This window comes from Eulemur rufifrons, chromosome 17, assembly GCF_041146395.1.
Source record: "Eulemur rufifrons isolate Redbay chromosome 17, OSU_ERuf_1, whole genome shotgun sequence".
NCBI lineage: Eukaryota > Metazoa > Chordata > Mammalia > Primates > Lemuridae > Eulemur > Eulemur rufifrons.
Window position 1 is genome coordinate 51,942,808 of NC_090999.1, and position 22,579 is coordinate 51,965,386.

At 41.7% G+C, this 22,579-nt stretch overlaps 1 protein-coding gene across 1 annotated transcript in view; it reads right to left on the reverse strand.

The window, feature by feature from the left end:
- ARSB (arylsulfatase B) overlaps positions 1-19,605 on the reverse strand; it is a 161,241-nt gene extending 141,636 nt beyond the window's left edge. Inside the window, exons 1-3 of the mRNA XM_069491999.1 lie at positions 18,864-19,605; positions 5,694-5,880; positions 1,555-1,745 (exon numbers count right to left, since the gene is read on the reverse strand). Coding sequence (XP_069348100.1) covers positions 1,555-1,745; positions 5,694-5,880; positions 18,864-19,175 — 690 coding nt within the window. The 5' untranslated portion in view covers positions 19,176-19,605. The remainder of the gene's footprint in view (positions 1-1,554; positions 1,746-5,693; positions 5,881-18,863) is intronic.
- Between the last annotated feature and the right edge of the window lie 2,974 nt (positions 19,606-22,579).

Sequence of the window (22,579 nt, forward strand, 5' to 3'; positions counted from 1 at the left end):
GTCTATGCTGCGACCTTGCTATAGTTTGGATATTTGACTGTTCAAACCTCATGTAGAAATTTGATACCCCATACTGGAGGTGGGGCCCAGTGGGAGGTGTTTGGGTCATGGGGTGGATCTTTCATGAATGGCTTGGTGCTGTCCTCATGGTAATGAGTGAGTTCTTGCTCTATTTAGTTCCTGACAGAGCTGGTTGTTAAAAAGAGCCTGGTGCCTCCCTCCTCTCTCTCTCTCTCTCTACCCTTCTCTCACCGAGTGATCCGCACACTCCAGCTCCCTTTCACCTTCTGCCTTAAGTGGAAGCTCCCGGAAACCCTCACCAGACCCCAAAACCCTAACCAGAAGCAGATGCCGGTGTCATGCTTCTTGTGCAGTCTACAGAACTATGAGCCAAACCAGCCTCTTCTCTTTATAAATTACCCAGCCTTAGGTATCCCTTTATAGCAACACAAACAGCCTAAGACCTGCACCGAGGACCTTCAGGCATTGTAAAGAGGCAAAGTGCAGGAAATTGGAAGAAACAGATAACATTGCACGTGCTGTAATTTGCTGTGTCAGGGTCCCATTGGAGTACCAATTTTGTGGGTGTACTAATACAGTTCTTCATGAAGCCATATTTTGAGGCCAGTGTCTGACAACACAAATATTTGACCCCATTTCAAAAGCATTTATAAGCTAAATCCAGAGAATTGAGCTTAAACTTTAGCTCATAAGGTTAACTCTAGGTTAACAACAACAAAAATCCAAATAAAAGATCTCTAGACATAACAGAGACAAAAGACCATTCAGACTCTCTTCTATTTTTACCTACAGATAAGTCAAAAGATTTCAGTGCATGACATAAACAATGGATTCAGTACATATATGTGAAAAAGAGGCTCATCAGTATACAAGTTTACAGATTGGAAAACTTCATATTGTTAAGACATCCATTCTCCCCAAGTTGGACTATAGATAGATTCAATGAAATCCAAATCCAAGCATGCACTTTTGGCCTGGGGGTCGGGGAGTAGAAATCACCCAGCTGATTCTAAAATTAACATGAGAATGCAAAAGATCTATAATAGTAAAATATTCTTGGGGTTGGAGGGTGGAATACAAAATTAGAGGACTTACCCTGAACCCAAAATTTGAGGATCCCTTAACAGAAAGTTTGCCATGCTAAAGCCTCACTTTATACATCCATCAAAAAAAAGAGCCATTTTACTAATCACTCATAGCACTGCACCAAAATTAAAAAACTATATTTCTACTGGAACACTATAGACACATTAATCCTCAAAGTGTGATCAGGGGACCACTCTCATCAGAATCACCTTTTAAGAGTTTCTTTAAAATGCTGACATATGGATTTCTCCCAGACCTAATAAATCACACGCTTGGAGGTGGGCTCCAGGAATCTTCACTTTCAATATGCTTCCCAGGCTGATTCTGATGTGCTCTAAAATTTGAAAACGACTTCCCTAGAATGTATTAGCTTTTTTTCCCTAAACATTCACCTGAAGTGATGTCGGCTTAATGAGATTTTGATATCAGTAAAGAAGCAAGACTTACCTTCTCTGGTGGATGGTTAGTTATGAGAGCTATAACCCTTTCGGTAAATACGTTTGTAGAATACATATTCTTATAGCCTGTGGCAACTTCTTCACCATCTCGAAAATCAAGAGCACATCGTGTGACATTCAGAGCATTGATTAATGTGCAGCGCTCATGGGAATAGTAATCTTCACTACCTAGGAGATATCCTACAACAAGAATGGAAGACGAAAATAGTCAGCATAACATAAAACTTGTTAAACTAATGTTTCAGTATTTAATTGCCTAATGCAATTGATTACCTGTGACAAGGCTAACCAAATGACAAGGCTAATCAGAGTATCATTTCTTAACAACTCTATATCTGGTAGCAGAAGGTATTAAACATTTTTATATAAAAATTAGAATCCATTCCTCACTCAAGTCTTTAGAACACAGGCTCTATCTATCATGTAACTCTCAAAATGAGTAATTCCAAGTAAATATGTTTTAAAAAATCAGAGTTCAAATTCAGCAAAGGTGATAACATTTTGATCTTTTAAAGCTACATAATGATAAAAATAATATATGGTTAATGTGATTTGTTACAAGTTTTTACTCTAAGGTGATTGCATCAATGAGTACAGAATTCTAATAATGTTTGTTGTTATTGCCTTTGGGAGACTGGCTCCAAGGTTGTTTATAGAAGCAGCTCTTGGAGTCATCTTTAGTCAGATGCTGACACCCACTGGTGAAAGATACAAACCTTTCCAAATAGAGGATCTCTAGACACAATGGAGACAAAAGACCAAACTAAAGTGCAGCACTGAAACAAGATTTTTCTGACTATAATGATCTCAATTTTGCCCCAAATTTAAATGGCATCAACTGCCTATCCCACAACGTAGACTTCAACATGGAAGAAAATGGGTTTTCTCAACTAATGATTTTTTCTGCAAATATTCCCTATTTTCCTGAAGTATTAAAATAAGCTATGCTGCATATGATTTCACTGATATGAAATGTCCAGAATAGGCAAATCCACAGAGACAGAAAATAGATTATTGGCTGCTTAGGGCTGGAAGGGTTGGGGGAAAATGAGGAGTGACAAATGGGGATGGGTTTCTTTTTTGGGGTGATGAAAACATTCTACAATTGGATCATGATGATAGTGGCACAACTCTATAATTTATTAAAAATCATTGAATTGTATATTTTAATTGGGTGAATTGTACAGTGTGTGAATACCTCGATAAAGCTATTAAAAAGAAATAAGCTTTGCTGCACTCTCAGCTATCTCCTGACATACACTGCTTATTAACCTTAACATGAAGATGATAAAATTGGCCTAGCCCTTTTCCCGTCCTGAACTTTCCCTATAATGACAATTAAGAGCTTACATAGCCTATATAATAAATCAATTCATTTTTAATTAAACCCTCCTTTTCTATAACACAATAAATTCAAGGTCCTGAATACAATTAATACCTTGGTCATAAGATAACTTTTTATGTGGTAATTTTTTTTATATGTGGTAATTTTTTCTCCCGCATTTATAACAGAAAGGGAAATCCAAAGTTTTTGTTAATTAGTGTGTAAAAGAGAAAGAAATGGATCCTTAGAAATAATTTCTGCCTTTATATGGGTGATAAGAGTAGTCAAGACACTGGAGTTCTATTTTTAATAACTATTGAGTATTAGAGCTTGAGGAAACCACTTCAGGGTCTTTATCTGTAAACTGTTTTCTGTTAGTTGAGAGATTGTATGCATAGGGTATACTTGATTAGAAAATTTACAAACTATAAAATATTAAAAAGATATTACAAATAGGAGAATTCCAGAAATAAAACTATTATTCACAGACTTGGCCAAACTGACACCAAGCAACCACGTGACAGTCACATAGAGCTTTTCGTCATAATGGTGATTCACAAATTTGAACTTTGATACTAAGCCTAAAGATGATGGCAGCCTACACTTTTTGGAGAAAAAATTAGAAAATATTTCTTGAACAACTAAATCTCTGAATGCTTCATTAATAATTATATTGAGATCTAATTCATATACAAGGCATCCATTGAAAGTGTACAATTCATTGGTTTCAGTGTATTCAAAGGGTTGTGCAACCATCCCACAATCATCTGACTGCTTTTTAACAGAAACTCCGAGTCACAGCAGTGACAATGCGTGGTCACGATACCCTTCTTGGCTGCAAGTCTCCCTCCCTTTATGTAAATGTGGGGTGTTTGTTCATCTAAGTCCAGATTAGGCTCCTTAATTCTGATAAAAGGATATCATTTATACCTTCTGTACAACTAAATTTTTAAGTACATAACTTTAATAAAAAGTCCAAAATATCTACAGTCCACCCCCTTCCCAGAGTAAATATTGACCCATCTTTTAAGCAAAGGCCTGACTAAAAGTTTCAAAGGATGTACAGGCTGTTTGTTCCTCTAGAATTTCTTTGTGATCTTATACCCAAGTCTGGTTTTTAACAGCTATCTGAGGAAACTGAGAATATATCCAGGTTCATCAAGAAAAAAACAAAAAAAAGCTCTACGATTGATTAGTGATGTCTGCTAGAGGACCTGGATGGGAGGGGGGCACACGTTCTCTCCTGTCTGATGTCCCTGCATCTTGACTTTAACCCTAAGTCCAAGGAGGCATTTCAGAGTCATGTGCTTCAACTACATAGTTTTGGCCCCCACATAATTACTTTTACTGAATCGCACTTTGGTGCTTTGGCCCTAGCTTGAAAGGAAGTAAATACCTCAAGAAACACCTACAAGAAAACCATCACTTTGTTATTGAAAAGATATTTTTAAGGATGTTGTCCACCTTACCTTCTCCCAAAGGAGAAATTTTTCTCAGGCCTAAGAGCCAAAAAAATGCTTTACTCTTCCTGAACAGCTGGTTTCCATTTATCTTGTAAATAATGTAATTCTTATAGCCTTTTCCTTTTTTTTTTGCTTTGGACATAAAAAAAAAATCTCAAATCTCAGAGTTAAATGTGAAAGCTGCTTATAGACATGTAGCTTTTTCATAATTTGGTGCCATTAACTATTCCGTCTTTTTCTATTCACCCTGATTTTTTATTCTATTTAAACTTTTTATGTTCAATATGTGTTCCTTTCAGGCTACAGCAGGTTGTAAATAAATGCAGAAACAGATGGGAAATAGGTAGGTAGCTACACAGAAAGATAGCTCAATATAAAAAGAATTTGACAGAAAGATATATAGCTACTGGCAAGATAAATAGGTTATTAATTAAGGCATGGTTTATAATAGGTTTAAAGAGGGCACATTTTAAAACAAACTCTAGGCTTCACATTCATTTTAGAGGGCTATCAAGTTTATAAATACTTCCCATTATATCTTATTATCCTTCCTATTACTATTTGTTATATGCCCTCCCCATTTTATTTTAGTTTTTGAGACAAGGTCTTGCTCTGTTGCCTACGCTGGAGTGCAATGGCACGATCATAGCTCACTATAACCCTGAACTCCTGGGCTCAAGCAATCTTCCTGCCTCGGCCTCCCAAGTAGCTGGGACTATAGGATGCATCCCACCACGCCCAGCTAATTTTTTTTATTTTTTTGTAGAGGTGAGGTCTCAATGTGTTGCCCAGGCTGGCCCATTTTATTTCTTTAAATCTATCTTCCTCAACCTAGGGATTTCAAAAACAGATCTCACAGATGGGAGAGGGATACCAATGGAAAAGAGTCTTCCTCCCCCTCCTGGAGTGGCGGGGGGGTGGTGGAAGCTTTGAATGCAGTCCATGGGGAGAAAAAAATGTGCCAAACCTTTGTGAAGGAAATATTTTAATATTAGGTTTTGCCTGGAATTAAAAAAAAAAATCAGTCCATATCTCCTTTTGGTACTAAGGTTCTCTGAGAGTACGATGGTCTCTGATGCGGAGGTAGTAAACTCTTCCAAGGCTCTAAGGTGGCACTTAGTGCTCCGGCGAAGGCAATTGCCTTGCTGTGGGCTCATGCCCGCCCTGAGCTGAACACAGAGCCACATTTATGGAGGTAACATTAGAAAGTGGCCCACTGTGGTGCCGGCTGATTCACTCTGTGTTCAAGTTTCCAGTTACTTCATTTGATTGCATTTGGGTGTGTTTTACGAGATGGCCAGTTAGTCTGAGTTGTTAAAGAAACATGTGCATTTCCATTACCAAAGTAGGTATCAAATCCTCGGCGGGTTGGAAGGCATTCTTTCCGGTACATTCCCAGGTGCCATTTTCCAACCATATGGGTAGTATAGCCTGCTTCTTTTAGTAGCTGAGGAAGGAGTTTTTCATCCAGAGGAACACAGCTGGGCTGACAGGGCCAGATTATTTCGTGCTGTAAACCCGTACGGATCTTAAAGAGATAAATATAAAATCATAGATTAACGACACTGAAACATTGTGAACAAGCAGATAAAGTGGTTGCCTAATTTACTGGACACATCTGTTGACTTGGATGCTTTAACTCTATTCCTACACTGGCTTAAGGATGTTTCTCTGAGGCAGAATCCTCTTAATTGAACAAGGTAATGGACATAAATGGGATTTGAAAAGATGAATAAAAGCATTCCAACAAACATTAGATATTTTCCATAAATAATCATTAAAGCACTATGTTAGAAACCATGAACTTAAGTTTTCACTTCCAACTTCAAAAAAAGTAGCAATAACCTGAGGCGTGGATCTATCAAAGACAAAATGTTTTGATTCCTGTGCACACAAGAAGGTGGTGTTTGATTGGAAGGAGCTTCTGTAATCTTCCAAGACTTGGTGATTTTTTAAAGAGGTATTTAACAGTGTAACGAAACTGACGATTTGCATTTCTGATCCCACTTTATGTAAACCATAATCTCAAAAGACAGTGATCAACTTTTCCTTTAAAAAGCAACCCTCTGACTACCTGGGAGTGGCTTACATGAGTATGCCGGAGTACAAGGTCCATACAACAGCTAACCTTTAAGAAACGACCACTTGTTTTTTGGTGTAATATTAAATAGAAAAGCCACAATTATATTAAAAGGCTATAAAAACATCCCTCTCTTTTCCAACTACCTATCTGTGTGAGGCCAGATTTTCTTCATCAACGTTTACCAAAATAATATATCTTAACAGATTGAATGCAGAAGCAGATGCAACAAGCTAGCTATCTTCTAGTAACAGAAAAGATGCACAAGAAAAGTAAACCAATGCCACTCTTCTTACTTAACTATTTTGTTTTGGAAAATGCAGCTATTTTTCATGAGTTATTTATGTTAATTATAATGGGTTTATTATTATTGCTGTTTTTCATTGAATAAAAAAATTTATAATTTCTGATTTAATTTCTGACATGGTAAAATTCTGAATGGTATAACCTACATCAATGTATGCTCTTTGGAGTCCTCAATAATTTTTAAGCTAGTGCAGAGGTCCTAAGACCAAAAAGTTTGAGAACGGATGCTCTACTGTCCCAATAGTGATCACTGCTATGAGGAAAAATAAAGTAGGAGAGGGACAGAGTGACAGAAGTGACACTTAGAGTGACAAAAGAATGCTTCTCTGAGGAGGAGAGATTTGAGCAGTCATCAGAATAAACAAGGGAGTGAGCCTTGCAAAAATCTGGAGTAAGAGTGTTCCAGGCCTAAGAAATGAAACCAACAAAGGCCCCGAGGCCTGAACTTGCCTGACAAGTTCAAAAGGCCAGTACAGATGCCAGTGTGGCCCTTGCCACAGCTCTAGTGCTGATGGGGGTCGCTACACCCCCTACTGCAACATGACAGGGTGTCCCCAGGGGCTTCTCTCCTTGCCCGCTCAGCCCCACCCTTCCCTAAAACTTGACACCTCCCGCCTTGTCCTGGCTTGGCCGGGAGGTGCTCTTCTTCGTAGGAAGTGCACCAGAGGCCAGACTTCGCCAGCCCTGGAGCTCCTGGTTTCCCCGGAATAAATTTGGGCTCTGGGGACACGGAAGATGAGAGTGCCAGTTCTCAACCCAGGCCGTGACTGGTACCTCCATCAGCTGTAAGGTGGGCAGCAAGCAATTTGTTACTAATAAATGGTAAAAAATGTGTTTCCCAGTGATTTGCCTTGTAATTCAAAGCAGCACAGCATAAAGTTCAGGGACTTCAATCCCATCCCAGCTCTGTCACTTCAGAGCTTTGTAACCTTGGGCAGGCAACTTCCGTAACTCACTAACTTCAATAACTGTAGTAAGAACTGCACCTACTATTGCTTGATTTCATGGTATCTTTCCACGCCCTCCCAAAAGAACCATATGGAATATCTTAAATGTTAAGTTAAAGTGGGTGTATTTGGAGGGTGATGGGTAAGTTCACTGTCTCGATGTGGTGATGGTTTCATATATACCAATCAAAGCTTATCAAGTTGTTTACTTATGTGCCGTTTATTGTATGTCAGTCATACCTCAATAAAGGTGTTTAAAAATAAAGTGAGTTTAAGTTTTCTATTGAGACTGTTATGCCTCTCCTAGAAATAACTGGACACCTACACCGGGATGTGTGCCGGATGCCTTCCACTTCCTCTCTGCCTTCTCTGTCCTGCCCTCCATCCGGGGAGGCTGACCTCTGAGGACCGAATCAAAGGACTCTTGTCCTTCTGGTTTCTTTCTGGACTCAGCCAGTGGGGGCCCTGGCAGGAGATGAGAGGGAAGGAAGACAGTGAGTGGCCTGGGGCTGCCAGGTTGCTTCAGCCTGGCCAAGTACGTCTCTCCTAAAAGTCATTCTGGAGGCACCTTCTCTACCGGCCTCTCTCCTTCTAGCTTCTGGTAACTGCCCTGTCCTTTCCTCCCTAATGGTCTAGGGTAGTAACAGATCCACTGAGTTACTACACTGTCCTTAGCGTTTCCCCTACACGTTCACACCTTTTTAAATAGTCCCTTTGTAAATACCACCACCACCAGCTCCCCCCCCCCGCCCCCCACCCCCCCGCAAATTCTCTTAATTTGAATATGCCATCTCTTTCCAGTTGGAATCCTCAATGATAAGGCTGGGAAAGGGAAAAATTGCTCTCAACACACAACACACACACACACACACACACAAATCAAAGAAAGATTCTTTCCATGGTTAACACTAGAAGTTTTCTCAATAGCAAACTGATCCTAGAGCTCAAAAACTTATAATGTCCAGTACACTAACTGGTAACCAAGCAAGACAAGTAAAGATAATATTTTATGGAATCCAAAAGCCCCACGGGAGATAAATGCTATGTGCAAATTTCCTTAAATGGGAAGCTCATCCATCACATGCAGAGAACTAACTCTGATCGCCGAGAGGCACTGCCAAGGGACGCGCTGCGCGTTGGTTTTCCGAAGCCACAGGCACCAGGCCAGGTGGTCAGCTGAAGCCTGCTCCCATTATCCACCCTCATATGGAGCCGGGAATTTGTTCTTTTCAGTTCCTGAGAATTTATTTGACAGAGCATTTTTATGGCATTATTGGGAAGCGGAAGCCAAACTCTGGATGACAGCCAAAAACATGTTTTTGGTCTGTTCAAACACTATTTGAAGTAAGGAAGCTGTAATGTGTAAAGAAGCAGTAAACAGGCAAATGTCAAGCTGGTTCCAGCCCAGCCCTTTGGTTTAGCACAGAACTATAGAGCCACACCGTGCTTCGTGGGGCCAGACAGTAACAGGGCACAAATAGGAGTCAAAAGAAGTAATAGGGGTACCCTTGCAAACACAACAGGATCTAAAACATATTCCACTCTAACACCCATCTTCCATGTGCAGAGAGCATATGTGAATGGAGAAGGCCCCGTGTGTATTAATAATATATGAAAGTCCAAAGGAGTTACCTCCCTATCTGCCATGTGTGGCTATCTCTTCTTCATTAAACCAAATCCTCTCTGAAAAACCAGCTTCTGCTAAGATTTTACTTGGCCATCAAGGATCTGCACACCCAGTGGAGGTCCTGGCTTGTTTCTAGGCTCATTCCATTAAATAACTGGTGAGAGATTTTTGTTTACATGTTAATTGCAGATAACAATTTCTTTGGTCCAGTGAGTTATTCTGTCCTCTGCAGACCCAGGAAATACTAGCAGTATAGTCTCACAAGCTTACTGAGAAAAACCAACCTCTTGCCGGGGGAGAAGAAGATGGTAGCACCCACATCAGAACCTCTTATAATCCCCCACTCAGAGGTCCAGGCAGTCTATCGATTATCTATTGGGGAGCTCAGAGTATAATATTTCAGCTCTACTCAAAATAAAATCTCCCAGAGTCTAAGTGCACAACTGCTACACAGGAAGCAATGAATGCAATTTAACCTCAACAGTATTGAGAAATATCTAATTGAACAGAAGGGAGGTTCTGTTCCGTCAGTCTGACCTATGTGAGATGAACTCATATTCTCATTGCACTCATACATGTGTGCAACACCTCCTGCTACAGTACTTGAAAATTCAGAAAAATGGGCAGCTCTTCCCCTCCATCTTACACATCGGAGGACCTGGAAGGAAGCTTCAGGACCGGAATACAATCACGGGACATGCCGGTGGCCAAGCAGGAGTTCAGAATTTCCAGCCTGTGCCTTGGCCAGTACGTGACAGGTTTTAACCACAGAGTACCACTCGTGCCACCTTAGGGTTTATTCCTGGAGATGCCGCACAGAACAAATGGATAGTGGAAAATCTGCTCCCTCCCCCCTGAAGTCTTCTAAAAAGCAGTCAGCTGCCCATGCGCTGAAGCCAAGTGCTACAGAACGCAAATTATGTGCGTTAGGGGCCTGGCTTTGCCATCTGGCCTGGTCCTTCAGGACTCAGGCTGCAGAACTGGCCCATGTCACTGACAGTTTTAAGGGTCTATTTATTTTGGTGTTGATTAGTAAAGAGTGCAAATCTCTAACTAAACCCACAAAGGGATACTGTTTGTAAAAAGAATAAACAAGGCAGAAATGATTTCAGTGTCTTCCTCTGATTACATTATAAATCCAACAGAAAGTCCCAAAAAGGAAGGAAAATATGAAGAAAGCTGAGGAAAAAGAATTTTTAGTTAGGGGATATGATTAAGGAACCAAAAACAAAAGATAAGGACCAGAGAGCAACAGCTTCTACTCAAACTGATTCTTGAAATAACAAACCTCATAAATCAAGCAACAAAAAATGCCCTAAGTCATATTCTACTCAGCCCCAGACTTATTTTTATATGTCTTCATTTTCAATTTCTTGGGTGGTAAAAGATTAAACCTGGAATTGTTTCATTACAATATCTTTAATACTTGCAGAATAAGGACTCCAGGCGCACTGCTCCCTCCTGGGAAAATGCCGCTCGGCTCTGGCTAGGCTTTGGAAGGACTCAACCGTCAGAGCAAGTCACCCTGTTGGAGCCCTGATGTGCTATAGTGGGGCTTTCTTGCTTGTCACTGTGGGGCTAATGCATCCTTTGTTTCTCCCCAAAAGGAGCACAGGAAGGAAGGCTAACAGGTAATTTCCCTTCAGAGGCACCTATGGCCCCTAGACCTCTCCCTCCTTGGATGCCTTTGCCAGGGCATCCTAGGAGTATCCCAGCTTGCAACATGCATCGCTCCCCAAACCCTCCACTCATTTCTTCCAGCTCTTCACTCCTCTTTGCCCCACTTCTAATCTTAGAGCCCAAGGAGCGGTGACCATGGACAGGAGTCCACCGAGGGACAGGCAGGGGGGGAGCAGGCAGGACAGCGAGAGCCACGAGGACCAAAGCAAGGAGGGGAGGGCATCCTCGGGCACAGCGCCTTCCTCACCAGGCTGTCTTCCGCCTGCAGCCGTGGCTCTTGCCTGCTCACGCTCTTGAAGCAAAAGTCAAAAATTATCCATGATGTTCCTGTACGGCCTCCTTCCTATATTTCCTGTCCAAGGTTCTGCTTCAGGGGTGAGTGAAAAGCCGTGAAAGTGTCATGTTCATTTATCAATGTGATTAAGAAAGATGGGGTTTGGGTCCCTTAAGAATGAAACCTTGGAGTCATCTTTCATTGCTTCTATTCTCCGCCAAGGTTTATAGAGTTCTGGTGGACTGGCCCCCTTGGTCCCAAGGTAAGAACGTTCCCAGTTGAGGACCAGAGTTACTTTTCTTTACTTTTTTCCCACAAAAAAAAGTGTTTTCCACTAAGGCATGTCATTTTTGTTATCCTTTAATCTTTTCAATTTCTTAACAAAGAAGCAAGAGGACTAGAAGTGACACGCCAGTCCTGAGCAGTTTAACTCAGATAGTGAGCTCTTTCACGAACTGCTCCTGTGTGAAAGTGCTTATACGTTCATTCATTTAGATGTTCAACACCACGCATTTCTCTAGGCCAAAGACAAGCAGGGCAATCTAACCAACAAGTCAGACCTCAGAACAACCAACTGCAATTAAAATGTGTACCAGGAACACAGAAATATGATGAATATTTTGTATTGAATAGGCAATTTGTAAGAATATGGGAAACTAGTATTTTCAAGTCTTCTATTTGAACTAAAAGCAATCTATAAGTTCTATTTGGAAAGCTGAAGGATTTAAAAATTAATATTTTTAATCTTGAGATTTTTGAACAAGAGGAAAATAAATATAAAATCTATCTCCCTATATGTATAACTTGCCTCCAAGAGCTACCAAGAAATTAATAAACAGGCCGGGTGCGGTGGCTCACGCCTGTAATCCTAGCACTCTGGGAGGCCGAGGTGGGAGGATCACTCGAGATCAGGAGTTCGAGACCAGCCTGAGCAAGAGCGAGACCCCGTCTCTACTATAAATAGAAATAAATTAGGCAAACAACTAAAAATAGAAAAAAAAATTAGCCAGGCATGGTGGTGCGTGCCTATAGTCCCAGCTACCCGGGAGGCTGAGGCAGGAGGATCACTTCAGCCTAGGTGTTTAAGGTTGCTGTGAGCTAGGCTGACGCCACAGCACTCTAGCCTGGGCAACAGAGTGAGACTCTGTCTCAAAAAAATAAATAAATAAATAAAAATAATAATAAACGGGGGCTACCTATGGGAAGGAAGTCTGGGAGACAGGATGAAAAGATCACACACACACACACATATATTTAAATCTTATATATGTGAAACTTTTTTTTTTTTTGAGACAGAGTCTCACGCTGTTGCCCTGAGTAGTGGCGTCAGCCTAGCTCACAGCAACCTCAAACTCCTGGGCTCAAACGATCCCCCTACTTCAGCCTCCCGAGTAGCTGGGACTACAGGCACTCGCCATGATGCCTGGCAGATTTTTCTATTTTTAGTAGAGACGGGGTTTCACTCTTGCTCAGGCTGGTCTCGAACTCCTGAGATCAAGCAATCCTCCCACCTTGGCCTCCCAGAGTGCTAGGATTACTGGTGTGAGTCACTGTGCCCGGCCTGAAACTTTTGAATGTATTTCCTACAATTTAAAAAATAAGCTTACTTTTTTTAATAAAAGGGAAAATGTAAAATTTAATTCTAACCAGAATCACATGTATACCTAAAATGCCACACGGCACTTGACTGTGTCTCATTAAAATATACTCATTTAGAACACTGTTGGAGTAGAACATTCTTTAGTATATAATAGCCTTCAGTGTAACATTATTATGAAAACAGAAACAAAAAAACAGTTGAAGTTTTAACATTTCACCATGAGTGGGCAGCATGAGGCCCACGGAGACCCAGCCTCTCTCCTGGTGCCCGTGGCCTGCCTCGGCCCCCTCACTCACGCAGCTCCAGCCCCATGCTCAGAACAAGCTCATTCCATCCTGGGGGCCTTTGCTTCCCTTGTTCTTCCCTCCAAGCTAAACTCTCTTTCCCAGGATCTTTGCATGGCTGACTCCTCATTCACACCTCTGCTCATACCATCTCCTTGGAGACTCCTTCCTAAGTCATTATCACTTTACCTACTTTATTTTCTTCCCCACATTTATTGTCATACCATTTAAATTCACCATACTTATTTGTTTATATGTATTTATTTGACTCCCCCTCTTGGTCACTCCTTCCCCTCACCCTGCCCCCACCAGACTATAAGCACTAGGACATCCCCGGAGTATACTGGCATAACTAGTTACTCAATAAACATTTGTTGAATGAATGAATGAACGACTACATCATATTTAATGGTTAAAGACTGAACGCTTCCCCTCTAAAATCAAGAACAAAAGAAGTATGTCCACTCGTGCCACTTCTATTCAACATTGCACTGGAGGTTCTAGCCAGGGCAATTAGGCAAGAAGGTGAAATGAAAGGTATCCAGATTGGAAAGGAAGAAGTAAAATTATTTCTATTGGCAGATGACATGATCTTGTGTATATATATATAGAAAACCCTAACAATTACACACACATACATATACATAGAAACTATTAGAACTAATATGTTCAGAAAGTTTGCAAAATGAGATACAATAGCAATGAACAATTAAAAATGAAATTAAGAAAGTTCCATCTGCAATAGCATAAAAAATAACAAAATACTTATAAATTTAACCAAATAAGTACCAAAATTATATGCTGAAAACTATAAAATATTATTAAAAGAAATTAAAGAAGACCTAAATAAACAGAAAGACATGTCATGTTCATGGATTGGTAGACTTCCACTATAAAGGTAGTAATACTCTCCAAATGGATCTACACAGATCAATGCAATCGCTAATCAAATTCCACTTGCCTTTCTTATAGAGATGAACAAATTGATCATACAATTCATATGAAAATGCAAGAGGCCTGGAATAGCCAAAACAATCTTGAAAAAGAATAACAAAATTGGAGGACTCATGCTTTCTGATTCTGAAACCTAGGACAAAACTACAGTAATCAAGACAGTGTTGCACTGGTACAAGGGTAAGCATGTAGATTAATGGAATAGAATTGTGAGTCCAGCAATAAACTCATACATCTATGGTAAATTGATTTTTGGCAAGGGTGCAAAGCACATTCAATGAGAAAAGAATAATCTTTTGAACAAATGGTGCTGTAACACCTGAATATCCACATGCATTCACATACCTTAAATCATATACAAAAATTAACTCAAAATGTAAAAAAACCTAAATGTAAGAGTTGAAACTATAAAACTCTTAGAAGAAAACACAGAGGCAAATATTTATAATCTTGGATTAGACAATGATTTCTTAGGACACCAAAAGCACAAGCAACCAAAGAAACAGATAAATTGTACTACATCAAAATTTACAACTTTTGTTGTGCACCAAAGGAAGTAAAAAGCAACCCACAGAATGGGAGAAAATACTTGCAAATCATATATCTGATAAGGGTTTAGTACCCAGAACACATAAAGAACTCTTATAACTCAAGAATAAAAAGATAAATAACCCAATTAAAAAATAAACAAAGGATATTTCTCCAAAGAAGATATAGAGATGGCCAACAATACATGAGAAGATGTTCAAACATCCTTAGTCATTAGGAAAATGCACATCAAAGCCACCATGAGACACCACTTCGTACTCACTAGGATGACCAGAGGGCTATAATCAAAAAGACAGATAATGACAAGTGTTTGCAAGGATGTGGAGAAACTAATACCTACATACATTTCTAGTGGACACGTAAAATGGTGCAGCTGCTGTGGAAAACAGTCTGGCAGTTCCTCAAAAAGTTAAACATAGAGTTGCCATATGATCTGGTATTCCACTCCTAGGTATTAACCCGAGAGAACTGAAAAAAAAATATGTTCATACAAAAATTTGTACATGGATATTCACAGCAGGATTATTCATAATAGCAAAAAAGTAGAAACAACCTAATGTCCATCAATTGATGAATAGAAGCTAGGCACAGTGGCTCATGCCTGTAATCCTAGCACTCTGGGAGGCCAAGGTGGGAGGATCACTTGAGCTCAGGAATTCAAGACCAGCCTGAGCAAGAATGAGACCCTGTCTCTACTAAAAATAGAAAAATTAGCCAGGCTTTGTGGTGAGCGCCCATAGTCCCAGCTACATGGGAGGCTGAGGCAGGAGGATTGCTTGAGCCCAGGAGTTTGAGGTTGTAGTGAGCTACAATGACACCATGGCACTCTACCCAGGTGACAGAGCGAAACTCTGTCTCAAAAAAAAAAGATGAATAAACAAAATGTGATATATACATACAATGGAATGCTATTGAGCCATAAAAGTGAAACATACAGGCTACAACTTAGATGAAGGGACATCTATTGTATATTCCAACTATATGAAATGTCAAAAATAGGCAAATCCACAGAGATAGAAAGTAGATTAGTGGTTTTCCAGAGGCTGGTAGATTGATTGGGGGACTAGGGAGTGACTGCTAATGGTTATGTGGTTTCTTTCTGAGGTGATGAAAATATTGATTGTACAACCTCATGATTATACCAAAAAACCCACTGTATTGTATATTTTAAAATGGTGAATTTTATAGTACGTGAACTACAACTTAAAAAAAACAATATAAGGAAATGATTGGTATCATATATTGCTGGTGGAAATGTAAATTGGTATAACCTCTTGAAGTGCAATTTTGTAATATTTATCAAAATTATAAAGATATCTACCCTTAAACCCAGATAATCTCTTTTCTAGGCATTTATCCTACAAATATGTTCAAATATATGCAAAATGGGATGTATACAAGGTACTGACTTCATCATTCTTTGACATATCAAAAGGCTGAAAACAACCTACATGTCCATGATTATGTGACTGGTTAAATAAATTACAATATATCCATTTAACAAGATACTATGCAGACATAAAAACTGATGAGGATGAGAGAGAGAGAGAGAGAGAGTAGTGGGGGAGATTTTCAATATAAGTCCTTTTGTAACTTTTGAGTTTTTAAACCATGTGAATGTATTTTCTATTTTGAAAATAAATAAAACTTGGATTTTTTAAAAGATTTTTAAAATAATGAATGAATGAGTGAGTCACAGGGCTGTGGGAAGAGGACTAGCCTGAGTATAGAGAGACCTGAATTCTAGTTCCTGGATTGACGAGTAACTATTTACCTCACCCGCTGATCAATCTCCTCATGACCTCCTGACCCCCACCCAGGCTCTAACCATTTTTCACCAGAGCATACAGGTTTTAAAAGGTTCATTTGTGAGGATTTTGAATGATTAAACATCTCAATATAAAAGGTAGAATTTATGTTCCTGTTTAAATAAGTTTCTAGCAGCAAAACAAGTAGCTCATGCAATTTGTAAGGTGCATTGTGTAGGACAAGATTAATCTCTTTTTCTACCAATAGGGCTAATAGGTATAGTAATATACATTTACCAAGTGAGAAACTTGCCCTAATAGACACTAGAGCCTTAGAGTCAAAGAAATTTAGAGCCAGAAAGAGCCTAAAGTTCAGCCCAACTCCTTTATTTTACAGATGTGGAGATGATATTCAGTGAGGTCAGAGTCGGATACAGCCAAGACTGACACCTAATCCCATAATTCCTAACCAGTCTTCTTTATTCAATACATACTTCTGTAAACCAAAAAAACTAAAACTCAGGATTTCATGAGAATACAAAGTCCAATCAGTCAGTATAGGCTTATCATTGTGCTTTTCTTCTCTAAAGTTATATAATTACAAGAAAGGAGTCTCTAAACATTAACTTAAAGCATGACTTCCAAGTTTACAGATACGACACTTAAGTAGTTCTTTGAAGTACCTAATTTTGAAATAGTCAAAAATATCCTTCATTTTGTTGTTTAAAATTATGCACAACAAACAACTAAGAAATAAAATCTATTTTTATTTTACACATAATATAGGCAATTCCTAACTTAGAAATATGACAGGTTGATTTTAAATTGAGATGTTTAGGAATGACCTAAATGTCCAAAAATAATAGGGAATAACTTAGTATATATGAAGCAGCTGTGGTGATATGTTTAATAATTCTGAGTTTGTAATATGGCTTAGTGGTTGTAAGCACCAGCCCTGGAGCCACAATGCCTGGTTCAAACCCTCATCCACCATTTACTAGTCCTGTGATCTTGGGCAAGTTTCTTAACCTCTTCCAGCCTCAGCTTCCTTGTTATAAAACAGGAGTGATGAAGTGATGATAGTACTACCTATCTCATAGGGTCGTTGTGAGAAGGAAATGAGTTAATACTTGTAAAGTGCTCAGAACAGTACCAGCATTTAGTACCTGAAGGCAATGAGGCTCCTTAGCCCTCTCTGAAATATCTACTCCTTTAAAAGGAAATGCTTGCTAACCCAAGGTAATTTCTAATTGGATCTCTTGAACTCTAACAAAATAAAGTGAGTGAAAAAAGTCATAAAAAATGTTTGGGGAGGCTAGCCTGCTTTTTTGACAGAGAGGTCTTTAAGCCGTTTGGGGAGCACCTAGCTTCTACTCTTCCTTCACTTATTAGGGAGTACTCGAAATTCTCAATTTTTTTCTCCAAGATTGGTGGGGGAGGGTTTTAGGGAACAAAAGCAGCCAATTACGGGAACAGGTTTTTGAAGGTGGTATTTGCTTTCCTGTTCAAGTCTGTTGGAAGGGAGGAAGTTGGAAAACTGAATGGCCATTCCATTCTTTTGCAATTTGAGTTCAGTTCTCTTACTTCAGAGCAAATGCAGAACCCTTTGCGGCAGACCTTGCCTTCTCTCCTTTCCCTTCTTTACTGGAATATCCCTTTACTCCAATTTTACAGACCTGGGACGACTAGTGGATGCAGGAAAGCACAACACTCAGCGTTACCACTTTCTATTAATCACATGTGTGATTCTTAACATGTCATAGAACCTATGCAGGCTTATTTCCTCATCTGTAAAAGGGGGTTAAAGATAATAACTACGTCATGGGCTGTTTCAATAATTAACTTTAAAAACAGAAAAGCACTATGCAAACGTTCTCACTAGTCTTAGTCATCTAACACCTCTGCACACTGTCTAGTTGTGTATTTTCTCTTTTAACTGCAGAGAAGTCTCTAAAGAGAAGCTTTTAAAGAGATGATGAAGATACTTAGAGGAATTCAATACAAGGTTAAAATGTCAGCAGCCCAAGAAAAACCAACGTAAGTAGGTTTCCTTCCAGGAGTGTCAAGAACCTGGAAATATGACAGTCCTAACCTATGACCTCTGGGTTCTCGGGGTACCAGAGTCGCACCCACTGCGGGCACTCTTTCATTTTAACTCTCCCCTTTGTTTCTGCTCTAACCCCGGGGCGCCCGGCCCGAGGCCTCTCCGGGCTCGCACTTCAGCGCCGCCCCGCTTTAGAAAACGAAACATGGAAAACCCCGCCGGAGGCCGGGGAGGCGGGGCGTCTGGGCCGGGCATGCGCAGAGGCCGCGCCTGGTGCCGGCCTGCGAGGAGCGAGGACTTCGCGGCGCAGCCGCCGGGCTTGAATCAGGTTTGGGGGACTGAGCCCGTTTGCCAGCGCCCGAGGTCTCGCAGCTGGGCCGGAAGCAGTGCGGTCCGGAACCCGAGGGCCGCGGCGTACCTGATAGCGGCCGGTGAGCAGCTGGCTCCGCGACGGCGTGCACAGCGGCTGCGTGTAGTAGTTGTCCAGGCGCACCCCGCCGGCCGCCAGCGCGTCCAGGTGCGGCGTGCGGATCTGGGAACCGTGAAAGCCCACGTCGTTCCAGCCCAGGTCGTCCGCCAGCACAAAGACCAGGTGGGGCGGCTGGCCGGCCCCGGCGCCCGAGCCCGGCGGCGGCAGCAGCAGCAGCAGCAGCAGCGGGAGGACGGCGGGGAGGAGCGGCCGCCGCGGGCTGGGGCCTGGGAGCAGCCTCGCCGTGCCGCGCGGGCCCATCCTTAGCCGCCCGCAGCCCGGGTGCCTGTGGCAACACCAGCCCCGGGTACAACTGATAGAAGCAGGAACTGAGCGGCCGGGGCCTGCCCCGCCCCCGGCACGGGACTGCACCCCCAGCGGGCCGTGGGCTGGCGAGGCCGGGCGCTCGTGCCCCTGCCGCCTCCGACCCGGGCCCGGGCTGTGGCGGGGGAGGAGCCAGCCGAGACGAACCCGTGGGCTCCCGCAGCCCAGCTCGGTGGAAACTGGGCCGACGCTTGAAAGGGACCAAGGCCCATCGATGAACTTTGCCCCTTGGCATCCTAAAAGAGGAGATGTGTTCCCTTTAATAACGCTTGACAGTTTACAAAGCAAATTCACAGCCCTCGTCTCCTGCAAATCTTGCAACAACCCTGGCAGCTAGGCATTATAATTAGTGCTCATTTTTCAGAATAAAAAAGCTTGTAAATGGCTGAGGCTCTGACTCCAGATCCTGAACCATGATGTTTTAACAAGCAAGTCATTTTTAGCTCAAGAGCCCAGCTTGGAGACGGTGGGAGGACGATGAAGAGGGAGAGGTCTGGATGGTGTTTCAGATTAATTTATGAATAGGGTACAGCCATGAAACCACTTCCCACTAGCAAACAGGGGGCTAAATAGACAGTGGGACTGCCCAGTGCCCTTTTGAAGGTGCAGTTCTTCTTCCAGGTTGCCTTGGGAGTTGTTTTAAAGTGTGTGGACATTAGGTAGCTCAATCACTTATCCAGGTGTGAGCCCACTCCGGAGCTGGTTCCCTGACCACGCAGTAAATCAAAGAAGTACAATATCAAATTTGCCTAAAATATCTGTGGGTGGAAGGAAAAATCTCTATAACCACATGCTTACTGAATTGGGAAGTTAGCCTTATGACCAGTGTATTCCTGTTGCCATCCAAGACTTTCTGCCTACTCTACGTCTGGAGAGAGATAATAGCTGTTAACAGGAGTAGGAAAAAATTTTTGCATTGCCTAGAGAACACATCCTTTCAGGCTATCTGAGTCTGATTCCCTAGGGATTATTTTACATCTTTATAAGTTATAGATAAAAGATAACAATGGCAAGTAATTCTTGTTTGTACATATGCAAATGAACTCTATCCAAAGAAGTGAGAACCCACCCCCTCCACCACCACCATCACCAAAGAAAAAACAGTTTGGCCTCCACTTTGTTATGGTCCGGAGTGTGAGACAAGACCACGTAGTCCGAATGTGATCAAATTAGTGAGTCTTTATTAGCTGGCCAGCGACCACCCCTGCTCGGGCAGAGTCCAGAGACAGAGAGTGGCCCAGAGCCGAAAAACCAAAAGGGTTTTATACTTTTGTTACAAGGGTTCACGTGTCATTGTGCACATTATCTTGGAATTCTTTAGTATTGCAACAATCTCCATTATCCCATCACGGGGCGGGCCCTGGGACCAGCCTCAGACCACCTGTTCTGATCATTATCTATCTATAAGCAAGCCAGTTACAGAAGCTGATAGCATCAGTTAATTCAAAGGACATTCTAAGCACTGTAAAGTTTACTGCCTACAGCTTATGAATTTAAACAATCAGTTACAAGTTGATTGCTTCATTCTCCCTTGTCCTTGAAACATAATTCTTTAACTCAAAGGTTAACAGGATGGCCAGGTTCGGTGGCTCACGCCTGTAATCCTAGCACTCTGGGAGGCCGAGGCAGGTGGATTGCTTGAGGTCAGGAGTTCAAGACCAGCCTGAGCAAGAGCAAGACCCCGTCTCTACTAAAAATAGAAAGAAATTAGCTGGCCAACTAAAATATATATATATATATATATATAAAAAATTAGGCGGGCATGGTGGCACATTCCTGTAGTCTCAGCTACTCAGGAGGCTGAAGCAGGAGGATCGCTTAAGCCCAGGAGTTTAAGGTTGCTGTGAGCTAGGCTGACGCCACGGCACTCACTCTAGCCCGGGCAACAAAGCAAGACTCTGTCTCAAAAAAAAAAAAAAAAAAGTTAGTAGGTAACAGGTCACTCCGTGGGGGCTTTGCACACAAAATGGCTGACTCATACAAAATGGCCATGCTATTGCTCTTCATGTTAAGATTCTAGCACAAGTATAGCCCTTAACATTCCCCACTGATTGTTTTGTTTTTTGTTTTTTGAGACATAGTCTCACTCTGTTGCCGGGGCTAGAGTGCCATGGCATCATCATAGCTCACAGCAACCTCAAACTCCTGGACTTAAGCGATCCTACTGCCTCAGCCTCCCGAGTAGCTGGGACTGCAGGCATGCGCCACCATGCCCGGCTAATTTTTTCTATATATATTTTTAGTTGGCCAGCTAATTTCTTTCTATTTTTAGTAGAGACGGGGTCTCGCTCTTGCTCAGGCTGGTCTCGAACTCCTGACCTCGAGCGATCCACCTGCCTCGGCCTCCCAGAGTGCTAGGATTACAGGTATGAGCCACCGCACCCGGCTCCCACTGATTTTTAATGGCGAATCAAATCCTTGATTCATCTCCACAAATATGATGATAATGGGTGCATCGCACCATCAGCTTTACACTCTGTATTCTCTTTTGTATGTATGATAACAGACAACTTAAGATGCATGGGCCCACTAGTAAAGCCAATAGAAGTAAAAGCAATGGCCCTGCTATCGATGACAGGAGTGTGGTTAACCATGGGGACCAGGAGAATAAATTCTCATACCAGGTGTTATCCTGTTGTCGTTGCTCTTCTCTCTCGCGGAGCCTACTACGTATTTGGGAAAGGCTGTTTTTTATGACTCCTGAATGATTTACATAGAAGCAACACGTTTTTCCCAGGGCCACACATAATCCCCCTTGCTTAGGAAATAGATCTAGCCCTCAGCAGTTTTGTAAGACCACCTCTGCTAAGGAATCTACTGAGTGTTCCAACCAACTGACAGACTTTTCTAGCCTGCTCATATCAAGATTAATCTGCTGACTGAGGATTTTAAAATTTTGATTACTAGCTATAAGTGCAGTAGTTCCCACAGCTGCTGATCCAGCAATACCCAGTCCTAGTAGCAGGGGAATTAGGAGGGGTATGGCTCTTTTAAGTCGCCATGGTGCCGAGAGCAACAGATGTTCCCTACCACTATCACCAGAATAAAAATAGATTTGGGGAACAATGTGGGCCAACACACAAAGATCTTTTTCCTGTAATATCACCTCGGGTCTCACGCAGGGGGTGATGCCTGTTTGGCATGTGAACCAGGTGCCATTTGGCGCCACAAGTAGCCGGCAGCATTCTGGGCCAGGATTTGTATAGTTATCTATTTTTATAACCTTATTACAGGAGTCCCCATAAGGGGAATGGCTTAGGGCTAGTCTAGTGGGGTAGACACAAGTTCCTTGTCCTTGTAAATCTTCCAGAGTGAGTTTTGGCTCTTACATCCTTTCAGCA